Source organism: Fistularia commersonii, chromosome 7, assembly GCF_037954325.1.
Source record: "Fistularia commersonii isolate RoL2024-O1a breed Wild chromosome 7, RoL_Fcom_v1.0, whole genome shotgun sequence".
Classification (NCBI taxonomy): Eukaryota; Metazoa; Chordata; class Actinopteri; order Syngnathiformes; family Fistulariidae; genus Fistularia; species Fistularia commersonii.
In genome coordinates this window covers 7,004,373-7,023,806 of record NC_141290.1, presented here as the reverse complement: position 1 = coordinate 7,023,806, position 19,434 = coordinate 7,004,373, and the positions used below count along the sequence as shown (strand labels likewise).

Below are 19,434 nucleotides of genomic sequence, written 5' to 3'. Positions count from 1 at the left end.
CTGGGGACTTAATGGACAGAAGCAGTGAGACATGTAGCGACGAAGAGGCCAGAGCTCCTTTGGCCTGCTACGCCTCATAGAGGTTTCCAGGACTCACAGAGGAACATATCAACTTTTGGCCAGAATAAGCGCAGAGTTAGCTTATGGCTAACAGGGTTCTTCACACCATGAAAGATAAAGACACTTCGACCATCTGATAGTCCATGGTTATTATTCCAAGAACACTGACAGCTTCCACCTCCATGTGGTACAAGTCATCTTCCTTCTTCTTCTGTGGTTTGTTTTTGAGTGTGGAGCTGAAGGTGCATGTCACCCTACTGTAGGAATGGACCCCTGGAGGAGGCTAGTTCCTGGAAACAAATCGAGCTGTTCTACGCTAAGGCTAATGCTAATGCTAAAGCTACTGTTTTTGTTTGTGTTGTCATCTTTTTCCTTCACATGCAGCTACTCGCTCTCTTGCCCCCCCCGACTCTTACCTGGCACGAGCACACCGAGCACCTGTCGCTGTCCAACACCCAGATTTGCCCGCTGTGCTTGACCTTGTTGTCGTGGATACAGTCGCCGGTGCAGTTGTGCCCATGGGGGCAGCGGCAGTCGTAGCCCCCCTCCAGGTTGAAGCAGACCGTGTCGTTGGCACAGGTGTTCCTCCCCGTCTTGCATTCATTAATATCTGACGGGAAGCGCAAAAAGAGAACGGGGTCAGCGGTAGGCTTGACGGCGGGGTGCGTTAGCGCACATCTTCTGGAAGGCAAACCGAGCGGGAAACAAAACGGCGAGCGGCCAGAGAGTCTCCCGGCGAAGTCATAGTTTTGTTTCCTGGGAAAAACACACGGAGGTCTTTTTGCGGCGCATTTAATGCGTTCTCTTCTTTAGACGTCAATCGGGATGGAGCTGACGGGCGAGGCGGCGCCGGCGCTGTCATTACAGGGAAATGCTTCTTAGCTGGAGTACATTGTGGGTTGCGTTCTGACAGCTGATGCGTCCCCTGACCGAGCTGCTGCAGAGAGAACCTGCCAGGAAATGAACTGGCCGCTGAAAGCAATCCCAGCCTTTGAGGAGGAAAGCATTCTGATTACAGTTATAAACCATAAATAACATGTGATTACATGATTATTGGCTTGTTATCGCGGTTTCCCCGTGTCTGCGTGGGGTTCCTCCCACAGTCCAAACACTACCAAGAGGTTCATTGGAGATCCTGAATTGTACACACACGTAAGTGACGGGGCGAATGCTTGTATGCTCTAAATCAGGGGTGTCAAACTAGTTTTCCTCAAAAGGGCCACGTGTAATGGCCGCCCTGCAGCCGCAACAAAACTAGCTTTCACTGCTGCTGTGTTTTGGGATGCGGCTTTCGTGAACACATTCTGCTGTCATCGCGGTTTGGCTTTTAATTCTTGGACAATTTGTTGTTTTTCCGGAGAAGCTAATTTTGGCATACTTAGCTCCGTGTTTGGTGTCAAAATGCTGACGTAGATTGTACTCTTCGACAACCGCCTGCGCCTCAGAACACAAACATTTATTCGCCTTCCCCTCTTTCTCGAAACAACCTTCCATCTGCATCAACTTTTCTCTTCCTGGACATTTAGGGATCATCGGTATTTCTCAATTCCACGCGCTGAAAATCGCATCGATGAGGACACACTTCAATCTAATGGCGGGATGTTGTCACTTTTGCAGGTAACATGAATCGTTGGAAATGTAGTTTACGGTCAACGAATGGTTTTGTGTCTCAAAATGACATGTGAATGAGAGATAGTTGCACGTCTCTAACGTGTGAATGAGTGAGTGACCGGTTTTATGTCTTTATATGCTGTGTGAATTTTTAGGGGTTGTATGTGATTGAATGGTTGTGTGTCTGTATTTGCGGTCCAGGATGAACCCCAAATCTCGCCCAATGACAGCTGAGATAGGCTCCAGCGTCCCCGTGACCCTGAGTGCAGGAGAAGCGGTGCAGAAAATGAATGAATCCATTATTATTACATAACACAACTCAATAAAAGCGTCTTATTTGTGTTTCTTATCCTGACACGAAATGCCTCTTCCAGTGAAACACAGCGAGCACATTTCACATTCGCACGATTTCAACTCTTCTCACCCACTCGTTTCCTCGCCAAAGAAGGAAGGCTCAGGCAGGACACTCACCTACACAAGACTCCCCGTTGGCTGAAAACAAGCCGTTGTCATGGTACCCATCGCGGCACTCGCAATGGTACCAGCCGGGCAAGTTGACACAAGTGGATTTACTGTCGCACTCGACAAAGCCGTCGGCACACTCGTCAATATCTGGAGAGACCGGGGAGGAGGGGGGGGGGAGGAGAGGAGAGGAGACCCAGGATGAAGTTCTGAAAATGCCCTCGAACACTGAAAGGGTTAAAAAAAAAAAAAAAAAAAAGCCCCGTTCTCGCCTGCCAGGCGACAAGGGAAACAACACCTACTGCATTCGGGGGCTCATTGATGAAGAGCAGCTCCAAGGGCCGCACGGAGACATCAGAGGGACATCTGTATCCGTGAAAGGATGAATGAATCTACTATAACAAGCCCATTCACGGCGGTGGCGGGCTTATCTTTGGAAACGCCAGTACAATGCTGTACGGTGCCGTGATGCAACGGTTGCGGGACAATGAGTCATCTCCGAGATGTCTGCGCACTTCATGCACTTTTTTAGGGTGAGTCTGGGCACTAGGAGGTGACGTGGAGAGAAACTCTGCAAAGGGATTGGATCCCCCCTACACACACACACACACACACACACACACACACACACACACGTGCAACGAAGCTTGTTTTCGCAAAGCTCCGCTTACCTTCCCCGAGGGTTCCTGTCTTTCATGTCATTTGATTTCAACATCTTTTATCGCTCTCTCATTCATGTTAAGCTTTTTCGCTTTTCTTTTCCATGCATTTATTCAGTCATTAGTTATACCTGTACACTCAGGGTGGTGGGGGTGCTGAAGCCTATCCCAGTTGTCAATGGGCAAGAGGTGGGGTTCACCCCAAAGAGGTCACAAGTTGATCATATGGCCACATATACAGGCAAAAAGCATTTCGTCCTCTCATTTACACGTCACATAGAGACATACAAGTATTGCCCCTTCTCAATGGCATGTCTGGACAATGTAGGGCAGGGGTGTCAAACTCATTTTGGTCCGGGGGCCACATACGGGCTAATTTGATGTCAAGGGGGCCAGACCAGTAAAATAAGTACCTGCAAGTAGCACAAATTTTAGCACAAAGTAGTGCAAATATTTCCTTTGTTTTAGTGTAAAGGAGGTAAACAGGTAAATCATAAAAATCTTTATATGTAATGAACTGTTGCTCTAAAAAAATACAATATTAATATTGAAAATGAATATTAAAAAAAATATTGATGAAATTACACCCTAAAAATATTGTTGAGCTAAAAGAGAAAAATCTTGTCACTGTAAGAAAATTTGCCACTGGAATTTATTAGAAAATTGATTGGTAGCATGTATAAGAGGGCGTATAATGTTTAAAAGGCTTAGGGTGGCTACTCTGGTTATGAAGTCCATCTTTTTAACTTTGCCATTTTTTTTTTTTTTTGCTATCGTTTTTGTGTTTTTTATAGAAATAAGAAAGGAAAAGATCATTTTAAAAATGTCACTAGATGTTTTTCAATCAAAAAAATTTTTGTTTTCAGATTTTGAAGCAAAAAATACATCGCACACTTGCTTTTTTATTTCTTCCTTGCCCGTTTTTTTCTGTATAAAAACCCCAGATTTGAGAAAAAAACTCACATGCAAAACACAAAAATTTGATTTAAGGCAGGGGGACACAAAATATTGTTCCAAGGGCCGCAATTGGCCTGCGGATCGCGAGACTGAGACCCCTGATGTGGGGTCTCCAGTGGACCTCCTGCATGTGCTTGGACTGTATGAGGATCCCGGAGAACCCTGGAGGAACCCAACACAAACACAGCAAGAACATGGAGACCCCAAGCAAAAAGAATCCAACCAGGGACCTTCTTGCTGTGAAGCGCAATTTGTTAAACATGTAGAAAAGAAAAAGGGTTGGTAGAGCGATTGTCTTTGGAGCTGAACATCCCTGGTTCGATTCCCGGCTCCTCCTAGAGTGTCGAAGTGTTGTCCTGCAAGACACTGAACCACAAACTACTCCCCTGGCACTGGTGGACGGCAGCCTACGGCTCATGGTTCATCCATGTTGGGTTAATTGCAGAGAAAGAATTTCCCCTTGGGGATTAATAAATTAAATTATTATCAACCGATGACCCCGATGGATTTCTTTGTCCATTTCTCAGGGACGACAGTCCAGTCCAGTCCAGTCCGTCCAGTCCGGCACTCCTTTCTCTTCACTGCCGCTCAATGTTTTACGTGAAATATGTTCATCCACAGAAGCATTGGGATAGCATGTCATTAGCCTGAGCGGCTAGGCTGCGGACGATGGGAAATCCAGCCTGTTGTAAGACGGCAGACTAGTGGACCCAAATACAACCATGGTTAAAAGTATCCGCGCTGCCAACGATGGCTTTTTTTTTGTGATTGTGCGTGATAGTCTGCTTTTCATTATGGAAAAGGCGGTGTGCCGTTGTCTGACCTTCTCCGTGACTGGCTGCGGTAGCGTCCCCCACGGAGCCACGGGCCGGGGGCTCAAGGCCCCCCGCCGCTGCCGACGCCGGTAATAGGATTAAGATCTATCGGCTAATGAGCTCTCGGCCTTTTTAATAGAATTTCTGCAGCGGATTAACGGTTGATCAAATGTCCCGCAGATTAGCGCCTTATCTGTGTGGAAATTACCCGCGTCTGCGCGAGAGGGCGGCGTGGCCCGCGCCAGCCGGGTTCTGCAGACTTTACGGCACATATTTCAATTCTATCGATTTATTTATTCATTTTTCTTTTCGTCTCAACCGCCTCCCTTTAGAGGACAGCGACGCCGGGTTGAAAGGACACGGCTTCAAATGCTAAGAAACGAGCGCCGCGTTTGCAAATTGATATAAATTGTCCACAATCCGAGGCGCTCGGAGCGCAGGAGGAGGTGAGCGTATTAGAATCGAGCAGGCGTCCCTTCAAACCCTCTCAAGGCGGTTCGAGCAGTCCGGTACTATTTTAAACAAGTCTAAAAATACGCAAACGATGCTATTTTCAGACGGGTTTCATTCAAGTGTTTCCAGACGGCCGACAACAGAAGGCCACGCCCACGACAGAGAGTCCCTTTAATCCGTGCCAAGGCGGTCGGCCTCCATCACGGCGGAGGGACTCGCAGCCCGCCATCAAATCGCCGTTTTTTAAGCGCCGCAGCGTTTCAGCTCCTTGGACCTGATTGGATGGAGGCGCTGGCGGGGGGTCTCTTTCATCATCTCCCCGAAATCCTCGACGGCGGACCGCCGCCGCTTCATCACGGGTAGACGGGACCGCCGCACGGATCCAGGAGCTCCTTCTCGCGGGACGTCGTCGAGCCTCGGCTTGTTAAATCGTGTTTTCCCACTCGCAGAAGCGGGAAAAAGAAAAAGACTAAAGAAAGGGAATGGAAAAAAAAAAAACGCCTTTCAGTCTCTCCGAGAGGTCGAGGCTGCAGGAGGGCTTTTATTCTGAAGTTACCTAACCCGCTGAAAGACGCGGCGCAGAAGAACCTACACGGGGGGGAGGAGGCGGATGGCAAAGGGATGAAAGGATGAGGGAGAGGCAGAAGAGGATGAGGAGACTGCGGTTATCTGCGGCGTTATCCTGAGTGACAGCTCGGAAACAACGGCTCTATTAAGGCGTCTCTCGGAGGACAGTCGCTCCCCTGCAGCCTCCGGGGCGTTTGGAGCCACCGCACCTTCCCTTTATCATCCCTCACCTTCACCTCATCCGTCCGCCTCCGCCTTGAAGGTGAGGCCAAAAGACAGTCACCCCCAGCTGTTCCTCTTGCACAGAAAAGTTTGGACTCCTCCCCGCATCTTCACCTTCTCGCATCCCGGACGCCCGCCGTTGGACTTTCCGCCTTCCCTTCCTCTTGAGCGTGGGATCGCCCCGCAGTCGGGATGTGGCTCTGCTGCATTGCAACATCCAGGGGGGGAGGGAAAAGCGTTGCCGCAGATACATGTGAGCACCCCCTTCTCGCCCTCCTGCGCGGTACAGCCTGATTTCCATTTCCACCGAGGGCTACCTGATGATGACTCCGATTGGCTCCGGGAGGAAATTCAAACAACTTCAACTCCGGCTTCCAGTCCGCACTCCACTCCGATTTGAGAGCGATGCTGCTGGAGCTGATTGGGTCGCGCGTGCGTTCACGTCCTCAGCGGATATAGGAGATAGGCGCGCCGATAACCAGGCAAATTGTTAACCCGGTTTGTTCAAGCAGCAACACACCGAGTGGATTACAGTCCCGATTTTCCATAAAATGTAATTGAGTTGTTGTCGCCGCTGGTCAGTCCTCGTCGGACGAATCAAAATAGTCCGATCGATCATCGTAAGACGCACGGACGATCCGGTTAACGCGGCGAGTTCCTGAAGATGAAGACGGCGAGATGATGAGGAGCAAATCCATATCTGCGTGAGGAGCAATCATTGGAAATTGGACAGAAGCCCTCTGGACTCGGAGGGCAAAGAGAAGCAGGAAGTGGTTTCGCTGATTTCTATTTTCAATTTTCTTTTTTCCGCGTCAAACTGAAACGACAGCGCTGAGGTTTGATGACAGTTAACTGGTTGAAGGTACAAAGAACTCATATAATGTGTCGATATATAAGGGACTGTGTCAGAAAATTTGAATATTGTGATAAAGTTCTTTATCTTCTGTAATGCAATTACAAAAACAAAAAAGTCATACATTCTGGATTCATTACAAATCAATTGAAATATTGCAAGCCTTTTATTATTTTAATATTGCTGATTATGGCTTACATCTTAAGAAAACTCAAAAATCCTATCTCAAAATATTAGAATATCATGAAAAAGTAATTCTTTTTTTAATTGCATTACAGAAGGTAAAAAAACTTTATCACAATATTCTAATGTTCTGAGACACTCCTGTATATGGACACATTATATGAGTATAATAGATAGATAGATAGATAGATAGATAGATAGATAGATAGATAGATAGATAGATAGATAGATAGATAGATAGATAGATAGATAGATATATAGATAGATAGATAGATAGATAGATAGATAGATAGATAGATAGATAGATAGTGGCTGTATTTATATATATATGACTGGGATAAACAGTAGAAAGACACTGCGATGATTGATTTTAAAATGAATCCATGCATTTGTCATTCATTTTCACTCCCATTTTATCTGCTATTTTGATGATCCACTGTGATCTCGACTCAAACTGTAAATTAGAAGCTCATGCGTACTGATATATTTATATAACTGATGCATTTATAAAGGTATTATTCAGCAACCAGGCAATTATTACATGTATTATCTCATTTATACGTATATTTTTGATGGGGCCGTTGTGGCTCAGTCGGTGGAGTGGGCCTCCACCAAACCAGAGGGTTATTAGCTGTACAGCTTCTGGCTTCTCCTGTGTGCAAGCCAAAGTGCCCTTGGGCAAGACACTGAACCCCAGCTGCTCCTAAAACTTTTACGTTAATAGTTTTACCGTACAGTTCTACATGATGCCTTGGGCAAGGCACTGAAACCCTAGTTGCTCCAGGTGAACTGGTTAGCACCAAATCATTGAGAGTGAAAAGGCAAATGGAATTCAGTGTAAAGCCCTTTGAAACCATGAGATGATGAAAGCCTACCATTTCTTATTGTGATAACATTAGATAAAATGTAAGAAACCCCAAAGCCAGCCGTTAAATCCATGTTTACCACTCACTTTGTCTTTTCTGCAGAGCCAGAAACTCTGCCAGGTCTTTCAAAGCTCCCTTCTGCTAGAGCATTGTGATGCCAAGTGACTTGAGGAGCTGACCCAGTGTAGCTTCTGCAGCCAACTTCCACTCCGCCTAGCTCAAGACCATAACTCTTTGTGCTTCACTTCCTTTCTCTGCGGCAGTCATTTCTGCAAAGAAGATGCACCAGGGGATGTTATCACTGTTGGAGAACTTCAAGTTGACGGCGAAGGGTTGACTACCATGTCCTTCTTGCCTCGCAGTAAAATGAGAGCCCATTCCTTTGGTTTAGTGCCCATGCCGCCCCTTTCTGCCAATCAAAGTGGACCTGGAATGGAAGGTCTTTCGTTGAACCGTTAATTCAGGAGGGTTTCCATCGAGCTAGCCAAACAGTGGACTCCTCTTCACGCTCACGGGGATCCTTGGGCATTTGTTCGCAGAAGCTCGTCACCTCTACATGCACTTTGTGGACTTGAGTAGGCCATGTGACCAAATCACATAACTCCAAGAGTTGCTTTAAGAGTTGTATCTGCATTTTTAGCACAGTATCAAACATGGTGCTAGTGAGTGCTGGGCTCTGCTGTCCTGTGACTCCATTTCCGTTCAAGCATGCCTGAATTGCCTCTAATTTTCCCAAACAACATTTTAGTATTGTTGTCATCACCATATGACCTTAGCACCTCAAGCTCAGAAGCAGGAGCTCTGTCTGGGAAGCCGCTGGATAGCCCCAAAAGGAGTTGCTGAAGTGAGGGAAATTTGAGTAGGTATCTTAGGGTCTTGTTGCCAGGTGACAGCAGAGTTGAGCATGAATTGGACAGGCGGATCAATGCGCCATAGGCAGTGATGTGGTCAAAACAGGAGCTGAGTCAGAAAACCATAAATGCTCCAGCTCCATCCATGATCAAGACGTTCCGGTTGTGAGGTTAAAACACCAAGTCTCAAACAGAAGTGGTTAAACAAGTAAACCCAACAGGGAGGCTGGGTATGGCCTTGGGGGGGGGGGGGGCGTTGACGAGACCAAATATCCAGAGACAGCACAAAGTGGACCCATTTCTTCCTGTCGGGAGTAGGTGTCTGATAAGGTTGCCTCTTGGGTACCTATCGTTAGAGGTCCTCCTGGTAGGAGGCCTCGTGGTCCGCTATGACCATACCAGAGACAATGAATAGCCTCAGGATGCCTTCTACAGGCATAATCCATGCAAAGTCAGCAGTAATGTGGCCTCTGAATCTGCTGAGCCAAAAAATGAAGGGATCTGAATCAGAATCAGATAAACTTTATTTATCCCCGGGGTCACGTCTGGTCACCAGCTGTAAGGGGTGACCAAAAGTACAAAAGTCACTAATACCAGCGACCGAAATTAGTTTCCTCCAGAGGGTTTTTGGGCTCTCCCTGAAAGAATGGGTGAGGAGCTTGTTCATCCAAGAAGGGCTCAGTGAAGAGGCGCTGCTCCTGTACATCCAGTGGCTCCATCTGGTCAGGAGGCCTCCTGGACATTAGTTTGGTGAGATGATCCGGGCACGTCCAACCGAGAGGAGGCCCAGGGAAGAACCAAGACATGCCGGAGTGCCTATGTCCCTCGGATGGCCCGGGAATGCCTTGGCCTCCCCCCGGAAGATCTGGACCAAGTGGAAATCAGCACCTCCCTGCTTGGGCTGCGGCAGAAAATGGATGGATGGATGGATGGAATGCCTTACTTTCTCCAAAGAAGAACTTGACATCAGTGGGGACAAGTACAGCTGTTCGACCAATATAGACAGCGGTAACCTGGCCTCAGATTTTTGGTGAGAAAATGTTGTAGTCAACACTCCACATATGAACATTCCGCTTCCCAATCGAAACGAAGGCTGTCCGGCAGTCAGAGCACAGCTCAGTGCACATCGGCAGCGACACCGGAAAGTGATGCCTGGGAGACGTTTCATTTAGGTAGGAGCAGCGGGTTGCACAGCGCCAACCATTAGCAGGCGCCTCGTTTAGAAGCACTAATTACAAGTGATGGAGCGAGTGGTTTATAAGGCCACGCTGAATAAATAATGAAAACATAATCATTGTGCTTAAACAAGCCGCTCGAGCTTAAACAGTCACTGCCGGCCCCCGGGCCCTTGCGGGTGTATTGTGTTTTGAAGGTGGGGCAGAGGCGGCGCTGAAATGATGAATTTCAGGAGCCGTCGAGGGCTGGAAGAATTAAAATGCTTTTAAATATTCACCAGCCGTCGAATGGGAGGTGGCCGGGGGAGATTTCAGCTAGTACACACACACACACACACACACACGGAGCGTTATCACCTGTTGTCAGCCTGGCATTGGCGACATGGATGTGGACTCAAAGAAACATCATAATTCTCTTGAGGCCCTTTTTTGGGAGGCTCCATGCACATGTACTCTGACACCCCCTCACGTCTTTATCTGTTCATTTACTCGCAAGCATCTGTTGCCGGCGACTTTCTGCTTGTGTTTGTCGTCCCAGGGAGCCCACCAGTAAATCGGTCTCAACCTCCGAGATGCTTCCTGAAGCTCAGCATCAATTGTTTATCTGGCCTCATCCCGCTCACCCGTCCCGGTCAATACGCCTGGATGATCTGATCAGATGAGGCACGTCGGCATTTCAGAATCGACGGGAAATAATTCTGAAGTATTTTTAACCCGGTGTCATTAATCCACCCACGCCATCAATATTTACTCCTTCTGTCGCTTAGCTAGGCGTCACCTGCTCTCGCTGCAGGTCCCTCTGTTTACCCTGCAACATGCGGCGTGAATTAAACATGAACATCTGGCGCGTCTTGACACGGCGTCATGCAACGATTACTTGCTACTAAATGAACTTTAGGTCGGCACACGTACATTCGGACAAGGCGAAACTTTTTGCTAGGTAGCCAAAATATAACGACACAAACTGGGCGCGATCACAACTTTAACCGTCCAGCCAAACTTCACAACACCACCAGGAGAGAAGAGGAACATCAGAGAACTCTGGTGTTTTCTTGCTACAAACACCGGCATTTTGATGTGGTCAAGAAGAGCAGGAGAAGAAGGAGGACTCATGTACCCTCAGAGGGCAGGGTCATCCAGGTCTTTCACAAACAAGGGATCCGGATCCACATGAAACCCTTCAACACCTTGAGGGAGATACCGGTGACACCTGAGGACACGGGTCAGAACGAGCCCTGGACGCAAGAACGGCAGGACACCGCAGACCCAGCGGTACCAGCTCAGCTGCGGTGAACCACGTAGCCCAGAACCATCACGCCGTCGCTCGGGTCGATGTCAGAACAGATAGTCAGAACAAGGACGGAAGGAGGCAGCTTAACACACAACTCCGGTGTGAATTGTGACGGGGGAAGACATCACCGGTCCGACCTTTACCCGCTGCCGCTCCCTGAAAACATCTTTCCACCTGCTGCTGCTCAGGGAAACAAGTGCTAAAGGTTTTAGCTGAAAGCTATCAGTGAGGTATCATGTTTGAGTTCCCTTCATCGCATCCTCGAACATCCGGTATATGACACAGAATTAACCAAAAAATGTACGATCGGTCGTGACATTTCGATAAGATACCGATACTATTAACTGTATTTCTGTTAGGATACTTTGAGAGGCTTTGAGAGGTTCTCTTGACTTTACACGACGACGGTTGCAGATGACGGTACGATTTGCAGTGACGGCAGAGAGCCGGAAGGACAGGATCTAGAATGAGTCCGTCGGACGGACAGCACTTGTCAGATGTTCTGGAGATCGAGTCCCGCTGAGATGGTTTGGACATGGACAGAAGAGCGATGGTGAAGATCTGAGTAGAAGGACCGAGGAGGTCGGAACTGCCGGGAGGGAAGTCGAGAGGACGATCGGACAGGAGGTTTATGGACGGAGGGGAAAAGGACGGGAAGTTAGATGGAGGCAAGGGATCGGCTGTGACCCCTGAAGGGAGCAGCACAAAGGAGAAGAAGAAATCTAAGTACTCCCTCCCTCTCAGTATGTTTTAATTAATGCCTTGCCTCACAGTGTCTCCGTGCCTTCGCCTCCATGATATATTTCCTCCTCCATTTTTACATCCAATTATAAGTTACCTCCTTTCAGCCACAGCTTTATCGTCCCCCTTTCTCCTCTCCCCTAATCTCCTCTCATCAGCCACCTGATATTCGCCAATAATTAAATATTCCCTCCTTTTCTTTACTTCCACGCTCTCCTCAGGTGTCCTTTACTTTGTGTCCTGCATCCGCTCACATCTCCTGCCCCGGGCGGAACTCGCAGGAAGGCAGAGCTGGAACAAGAAGGATGCAAGAGGTCACCGAGTTCGCCGGTGAGACAAAGATTAAAGAAGCTCGCGGGGGTGGGGTGGGGGCGAAGTCGAGTGGAAAAGTCCCAATTGCTGATGAGAATCAAATAGCACGGCGACGGCAGGTGATCACAACTGGAGAAGATTAGTTTTCTTCTAATAGAACGTCGATGTAGGTGTAATGCACCGCGGCTTCCTGATAATGCCCTCCAAGATGATCCTCCGGGAGCAAGTGCGTGTAGGAGGTACAAACCTCAGCCGCAACGCCGAGCGCAAAATCTTTCCTGTCTCCTTGTCCTTAAAGAAACATCGCTGATGCAAACCAGCCAGTATGTGTGTGTGTGTGTGCCTGAGTGTGTGTGTGTGTGTGTGTGTGTGATTAAACCAACCTGTAGTTAAATCATCTTCTAATGGTCGTATTGTGCCGAGGCAAAGAGCGAGCCTAAAATCAGCAATAAGTCAACTCTTATTTGTGTCACGTGAAACAAAAACAACCATATAATATGAAAAGAGAGGTGTCTATTCTACCACGGGAGGCTAGCAGCACGCTAGCAAGAGGCTAAGCATGTGAAAGAAATCCTGACAGCACGGGAAGTTGGAAATTCAAAGGATAGTCGGACGTTAATCAGCCTCATAGGGGCTCCGGAGGAGACGATAATGAGCTGAAGGTGAAGGGAAAACAACGTCTAGCTTTAGATTTACCTCCGGGGACCGGCACCGGGGCATCTGGATATCCAGAGATGTGCATCTACTTACACTTGTGGGATATTCTTGTAAATATATCATAATTGATAATCACAGCTTCAAGCTAATTGGAAAGTCTTTCCGGACGTAAGCTCTTGGGTCACCGACGCCTCAGCTTGAGTTGTTGTTTCCAGCCCTAGTGGACGCTGCACCCGCCAGCTTTTCCTTCTCCTCCGCCTTTCAACAGGTCAAAATAAATTATATGGCACCTTATATGGTGCTTTTGCACCTCTCCATTTCAGTGAGCTTTACAGGAGATCGCATTCACCCACCCGCACGCTGGTGGTGGCCTAGCTGCCACGGAAGTGCTAGCCAGACCACTGGGAGGAACTGGGGTTTCCTTGTCTTGCCAAAGGACACTTTGGCACGCAGAGGAGTTGGGGTTCGAACTGCCAACCTGCTGATTGGATCGCTCTACCGTACAAGACGGTGACGAGTCGCCCCCAAAGATGCGCCATGCAAAGAACCCACATCTTTCGCCACTTTCAGGCCTCACACTTCTAAGAACTGTGCGGCTCCAGGAACTGGCCTCCTTCAAAGGAACCTTAGTGCAACCTGCACCTTCCGCTAAACAAACCATCGAGGGAGAAGAGGAAAACGACATGGACAACGTGGAGGTTGAAGCTGCCATAGCGTTCATGGAATAACAACCACGGACTATCAGATGGGTTGAAGTGTTTGGATCTTCTCCCTGCATGGCTTCAGCATGCGAAGAACCCTGTTAGCCGTTAGCTAACTGCGCTTATTTTGTCCAGTATGTAGATGTGCCTTTGCGAGCCCTGGAAACCCCTCCATGCCGTAGCAGACAGAAGAGCTTGGAGCTCTTCGTCGATCCATTTTGTCCTAAGAAAACATCTGACCGGTGATAAAATGGTTTTGATCATCTTCAAAATGGCCCCCCGGAGTCCAGAAGGATCTGGTTATGGTGGTGCCTTATGAGCTCCGCCAGTCACCGAGCACCTACGTCACCATAAAAAGACCCTGCCTTGGAGTAGGAGCTAAGATGGTTCCGGTAGCTGCGAACCACCCCTGCTTCCTTGGCCCTCGGCTGTCTGAATTCCCCAGGAAACAGCCTCGCTCCTAAAACCGAGGCGCTCGTTGTTGCTGTTCTTTATTTTTTAACAATAGAGGGTAAAGCTCAGTCGGACATCAGTCTCCGACCCAATAAAGGCAAACGAAAATGAAAGACCACATTACTGAGCAAAAGTTTGGTCCTCTGTCTTTGTCTGTTTTTTGTTGACTTCCAAATTAGCTTCTCTATTTCAGGAAATTCACTTCAAAGCCGTTGCCATCTTTGGATCGGCACGTTGTTGCGTTGAAATCAGGCGCATGAAGTCAATAAAATAATACCATTGCTGAGTAGGCAGCATGGCGAGTCCTCCTGCCTCACACCAAAAAAGTCCCTGTCTGGATTCTAACACGGGAATCCAACGCAAAAAGACCCCCAGTCTCTGTGGGCTCCTCCCGCAGTCCAAAAACATGCAAGAGGTTCACTGGAAAGCCAAAATTGTCCAAACATGTGGATGAAAGAGTGAAGGGTTGTATGTCTCTGTATGTTCTGTACGAGGCCATCCAGGGTGAACCATCGGAGGATATGCAGTAGATAATGAGTGAATGAATCGCTTACTGTAACTTCACAACAATCCAAATACCAACAATAATCGTCGGGATGTTACATTTCTGATTTGAACAATGCAGAGACATGACATCTTCCCTCCTCGCATCCCATCACCTGCTTGGCTTCCCGTTCACGTGGATGCCGGGGATTTAAAATCGGGAGATTTTTGGAGAAATCGGAGGGGTTCTAAGTGGCCCATGGAAAGACAGGCGAGCGTGAGCGAGTCGGTTCTGTGTTTTATTAAACACATGGTTTCCAAAGTCTCGTCTTCCCTTTTCAGAGCACGCAGCGGGAGATTACCCTCCTTGATTCTGGTGTCTCTCCTTCAGCGTGCACGCCTTCTTGTGATGCCCGACCGAATCACAGATTTGATTGACTGACTTGCTTCGCGGGAGACTCACAATTTCCCCGACCGCTAAACCGAAGACGTCTCAAAGCCGAAAAAGAAGCGCGAGCTAACCAAGAACTCGACGACATGGATTTCAACTGACAACCCGATGGAGTCGCTCTTCTAGCAGCCGCTTTAAAAATGCATGGAGCCTCGACGGGAATGTGTTTGGCAGGTAAGCGAAGCGTCACGCACACAACGGCAACATTAGCGCCTCACCTAGCTTTGACAGTAGCCCTGAGAGCTAATTCAGTCATAATAAGACACAGAATTGTGCACAGGCTCATTAACACGCCTTATAGACATATAACCATTCACTCCCACCGGGCAATTTAAGGTCTCCAATGGACTGACTGCAAGTGTTTGGAGTAGATAATTATGTAAGAACATATTATTTTATTTGTAGCTCCTTTGACCCAAGACAGAAATGGACACGTGAAAATATCCCGATATTTTCTACTATAAGTCAAAGTGCCACCGTCGGGCTCCCATATAGAGCTTGTTCAGGGCACCCATTACAGAGGCCGGCCCTCTGCACATTTATATCATTGACTGGAGTGTGTGTGTGTGCGTGTGTGTGTGTGTGTGCGTGCCTTGCCTCGGCAGCGCGCTGCATAATTCATGCTGTGTCATAGTTCTCCTCTAGCTGGTGTCTGTCTGTCAGCGCCGCATTTCCCCTGTCCCTCACCATCCCTTCCCCCTGAATGGTAATGACAAGCCGGCGAGCACGCACAGCCACGAAAAATACCATAACTCAAGACAAGGGGTGTGACACTTTGGTACGCATGGGCGAACGTTGCGCAGATGTAAACAGAAGCAGCAGCGATGTAAGGACATCCAAAATGGCGGTGGCGACCATCAAATTGGCGACGCTCTTTTCTATAGGTAAGAGCATGCGCGGCCCTGGGGTGCCTTTGACGAGACCTCGCTCGGCATCTTATGACAGGCCGTCAGTCTGGTGCTGCAGCAGAAGTGCTCGCGTCCCCAGGGAGCCCCCTTAAAAGCTCACAGGATTCTGTACGGGGGGGAAGGGGGGGCGACTTAGTGAAAGCTTTTCCGTGTTCATCCGCTCCTCGTTCCTCCACCGGCCTCATTCTGCATCCAAATGCGGAGGGGAACCGATTCACCCCTGGCCTCCAATCGCGCGTTTCCCGTTCCACCACCGCATCTGTCAGCTTCTCAGCATCTCTGTGTCTTCCTTTCCACTTCACCTCCTCCCCCCCCCCCCCCCCCCCCCCCCCACATGCCTTGGATGTTTGCATCTGTCACCCTTTCCATACATCTCCATCTGTTTTCCACGAACCCGCTAGATAGAAACAATAAGATAGACCCCGCCCTCAACCTTGCCGGAGATAGTGCGACAGAGCCTTGAAGAAAGGGACAGAATAAAAGCATACCTCTGGTGTAGTTGCCGAAGAGCCGACTCAGATGAAATCGAGAGGCCGTTGGATTGCGAGAGAGCGTACAGTTAAGGCAAATGCCTTTGCTTGGGGCAACCTGAGCATGGACCTCATCTCCTGTGCTTGAGTCCCAGGTTTCCATAGCAGCAGGAATGTGCCCATTGTATGTGCCCATCAGTACCCATTGTGAACCCAGATGTTCCAACTAGTCCAATAAGCTGAGTACCATGAACTGAATGTTAGGGTAGGAGCTCTACTGGCTTAAAATGTCTTACAATGTCTCTTTGTGTTTGAGACGTTCACTCAGAGATTCGTGCCAATCAGGGTTCTCCAGGACTTGGACCATGTATGACCACCATGCCTCCCAAAAGTGTTCTTCTTTCACACCCAAAGTTCATGTCGCACTATCAAGAAGGAGGACAGGATTACCAGAAAATAAGGTCCCTTGCGCCTATCTCTGTCCATCTCCCGAGTTCCTCCTCCTCCCACCCCGGCCGATCAAGCTAGAGGGCAAAGGATCTGCCAGAGGTTTTTGCCCCTTCAAAGACAGCATTCCCTTGTTGGCTTTGTCAAGCGCTTACTCCCGAATAAACTTTTCTGTATGTCATTTTAAAGTCAAGCCATGTTGGCATAAGCCATCGGGCACACAAGGGGGGTTTGTCCACTAATCGCAGGGCTTCTGATTAGGAGACTCAAGAATAAAGGACGGAAAGTCAGATGAAAAGAATAAAACACATCCTCTGTGGAGAGAAGGCAGGTGTTACCGATAACCTCGCCTGATTGATTGGACGGCCGAGGTGTACTTTTCCCCGCGTCCAATCAGGTGCAGGGAGAACTCATATCTGTCATGTGGGTTCTTGGTAGTGACCCACTTGCCGACGAATCAGGTGCTCCACGGGCAGGAGCGAGCGTAGGGATACCTGCAGCTGCGTCGTAAAGCTGTGCCCGTGGGAGTTCTACCCGTGGTAAAAACAGAATCCAGACAATATTACCAAGGAGGTGCCATGGACAAGAACGCCTTATTTATAGTTGCCCTTTGATTGACGGTTCATTACACATCGCTCATCTGGGGAAAGAAGGGGTCTAAGACTACACGGGGAAACAAAGGGATGCCCTCCACTACGAGTGCTCAGGACCCCCTCCGAGGCGCAGACGCTTTGGCATCTCAGAGCAGCACCGGACAGAAAATTAATTTGCTTCAAGACGGGCAGTAAAAAGAATGCCTCGTGATAAAAAGAAAAGGCCCTTTATGTGCAATCAATACTTGGACCAATGAGCGAGCACAGCGGCCCGACTTTCCTTCTTTTGAAGGACGTTCGACAAAAGGTGGGGTTATTGCTGCTGAAGATGAGGCCGCCTCTGGGATTACCTTGATATCAACACCTCCTCGCACTGAGGTAAACCTAACTATGACACGTATCGCAACGCTGCGTCTGACATACTCCCAGGCGGTAAATCACGCAGGCAGACTTAGACGGTTAAGCTATCGTGGCCTATCGGATATACTGCAGCGGGAGCCGAAGCCGCCGCTTTGGGGGCCCATGAGGAGCGACGCCCGGCTGATTAATAATGGTCCGTGATGTAGAGTAATTCCCATACTGCTGCAAGTGCAGTTCAAATCCTCTGTCGCGAAGCTGGAAGAGGTGTGAGCTCATTACTCACCGCAACCACGCCGACACGATGCAGACACACACACACACACACACACACACACATACAGCGGAGCATACAAGTGAACAAGGGGGAGCTCGGAGCTCCGCACACATCTCCGCACTTAGAAATCAACAGTTTTGCAGAGAAAAATCACCGGCCTTTTCGAAGAGGAGTCTCTTGATCTAAGGATCATGAAAAACACCCTCCGCTTGGGGGTGACAACCGGGCGAGCAGCCGCGGCCACGTACCTGTTTCGCATCTTTTCCCGGTGAATCCCTGCTGGCAGACACAGTTGTTGGGGGAGAGGCAGGTTCCTCCGTTCTGGCACAATCCATCACACATCGCTGAAGGAGCACCACAGAAGAAGAGCCATTACTCACTGAGACGAACAAGCATTAACTCTTTAATTAGACCGGCGGCAGCATATATATATTTGCATACAGAATAAGAGCTAATTTGGCGATGTGATTCATTGGAAGCTCTCGTGATTATCTCCGATGATTAATGCGTCCCGCCTAGGTTAATTCAAACATGTTCATTATCAAGAGTTAACATATTAGCACAATAGAGTCAACAGAGCCGACAATGCTGATAAATAAACACATAATTTTGCCTATAAGGGTCGCCAAAGAAGCACCACTTCCAGTTTCCAACTGTCGAAAGTGTGTATCCTCGATTTGTGAATGAAGCCTCCACTTGCACATTCCCTGTAAATTCAATGCCGAGCATTCACTTGCAATAAAGTGAGATTACGTCTCATTAGCCGCTTTCGTGCTGTACGAACATTTTGCATTTCCTTGACCCTTTTCAGGGATGAGGCCGTTTCATGGTACATTCGGACAGCAGTGGCACCATGGACCGGTCAGGGTACTTTTACGGTTCCACAGAACCTCATGGGACGTAGGTGCTTGGTGATTGATGGAACTCATAAGCCACGGCCATTGCCAGATACTTCTTGCAGAGCTCCAATTTTTAGAAACAACGATGGTCTCAGGCCAGACGTGGTCTTGTGACAAAATGTACAGAAGCCGCGAGAAATGGAGCGACGAAGAAGTCCGAGCTCTTCTGGTCTCAGAGGGGTTTCCAGGGCCTCGCAGAGGAACATCAACATTTTGGCCAGAATCAAAGGGGAGTTAGCCAACAGCTTCACACCAAAAGCGGTGCAGTGAGAAGATAAAAACAATTCAACCATCTGATAGTCCACGGTTATTATCCCGTGAATGCTGGAGGGAGCTTCCACCTCCATGTTGTCCATGCCCTGCTTCCTCTTCTGTTTTTTTTTTTACGCCTAAGGTGCACATCCCAGATACTTGCATCACACGGGTCCCTACCAGGGTCCCAGACTGCCTGTGGGAATGCAAAATTAAAAGCTCCCCCCTCCGGAGGAGTCTACTTCCTGGAACGGAGTGTGAGCCAAAAGCTTCTTAGAACTGTTCAGTCTGAAAGCTTACGACATCATCTCCTCCACCCACCAGAGAGCTGTTGTGGTGTTAGATATCAACCTCCATTGCAGTCTATATATCGACTCTATGGTTAGAGTGCCTTTTTTTTCCTAAAGG

At 48.6% G+C, this 19,434-nt stretch overlaps 1 protein-coding gene across 2 annotated transcripts in view; it reads right to left on the bottom strand.

Moving 5' to 3' along the window:
- The window catches only part of nell2a (neural EGFL like 2a), a 97,583-nt gene that overhangs the window by 7,470 nt on the left and 70,679 nt on the right, over positions 1–19,434 (bottom strand). Inside the window, exons 15-17 of one of the 2 annotated variants that reach the window (XM_086149428.1) lie at positions 18,124–18,219; positions 2,143–2,283; positions 477–670 (exon numbers count right to left, since the gene is read on the bottom strand). In XM_086149428.1, coding sequence (XP_086005554.1) covers positions 477–670; positions 2,143–2,283; positions 18,124–18,219 — 431 coding nt within the window. The remainder of the gene's footprint in view (positions 1–476; positions 671–2,142; positions 2,284–18,123; positions 18,220–19,434) is intronic. The other variant, XM_086149429.1, reaches the window with a different exon arrangement.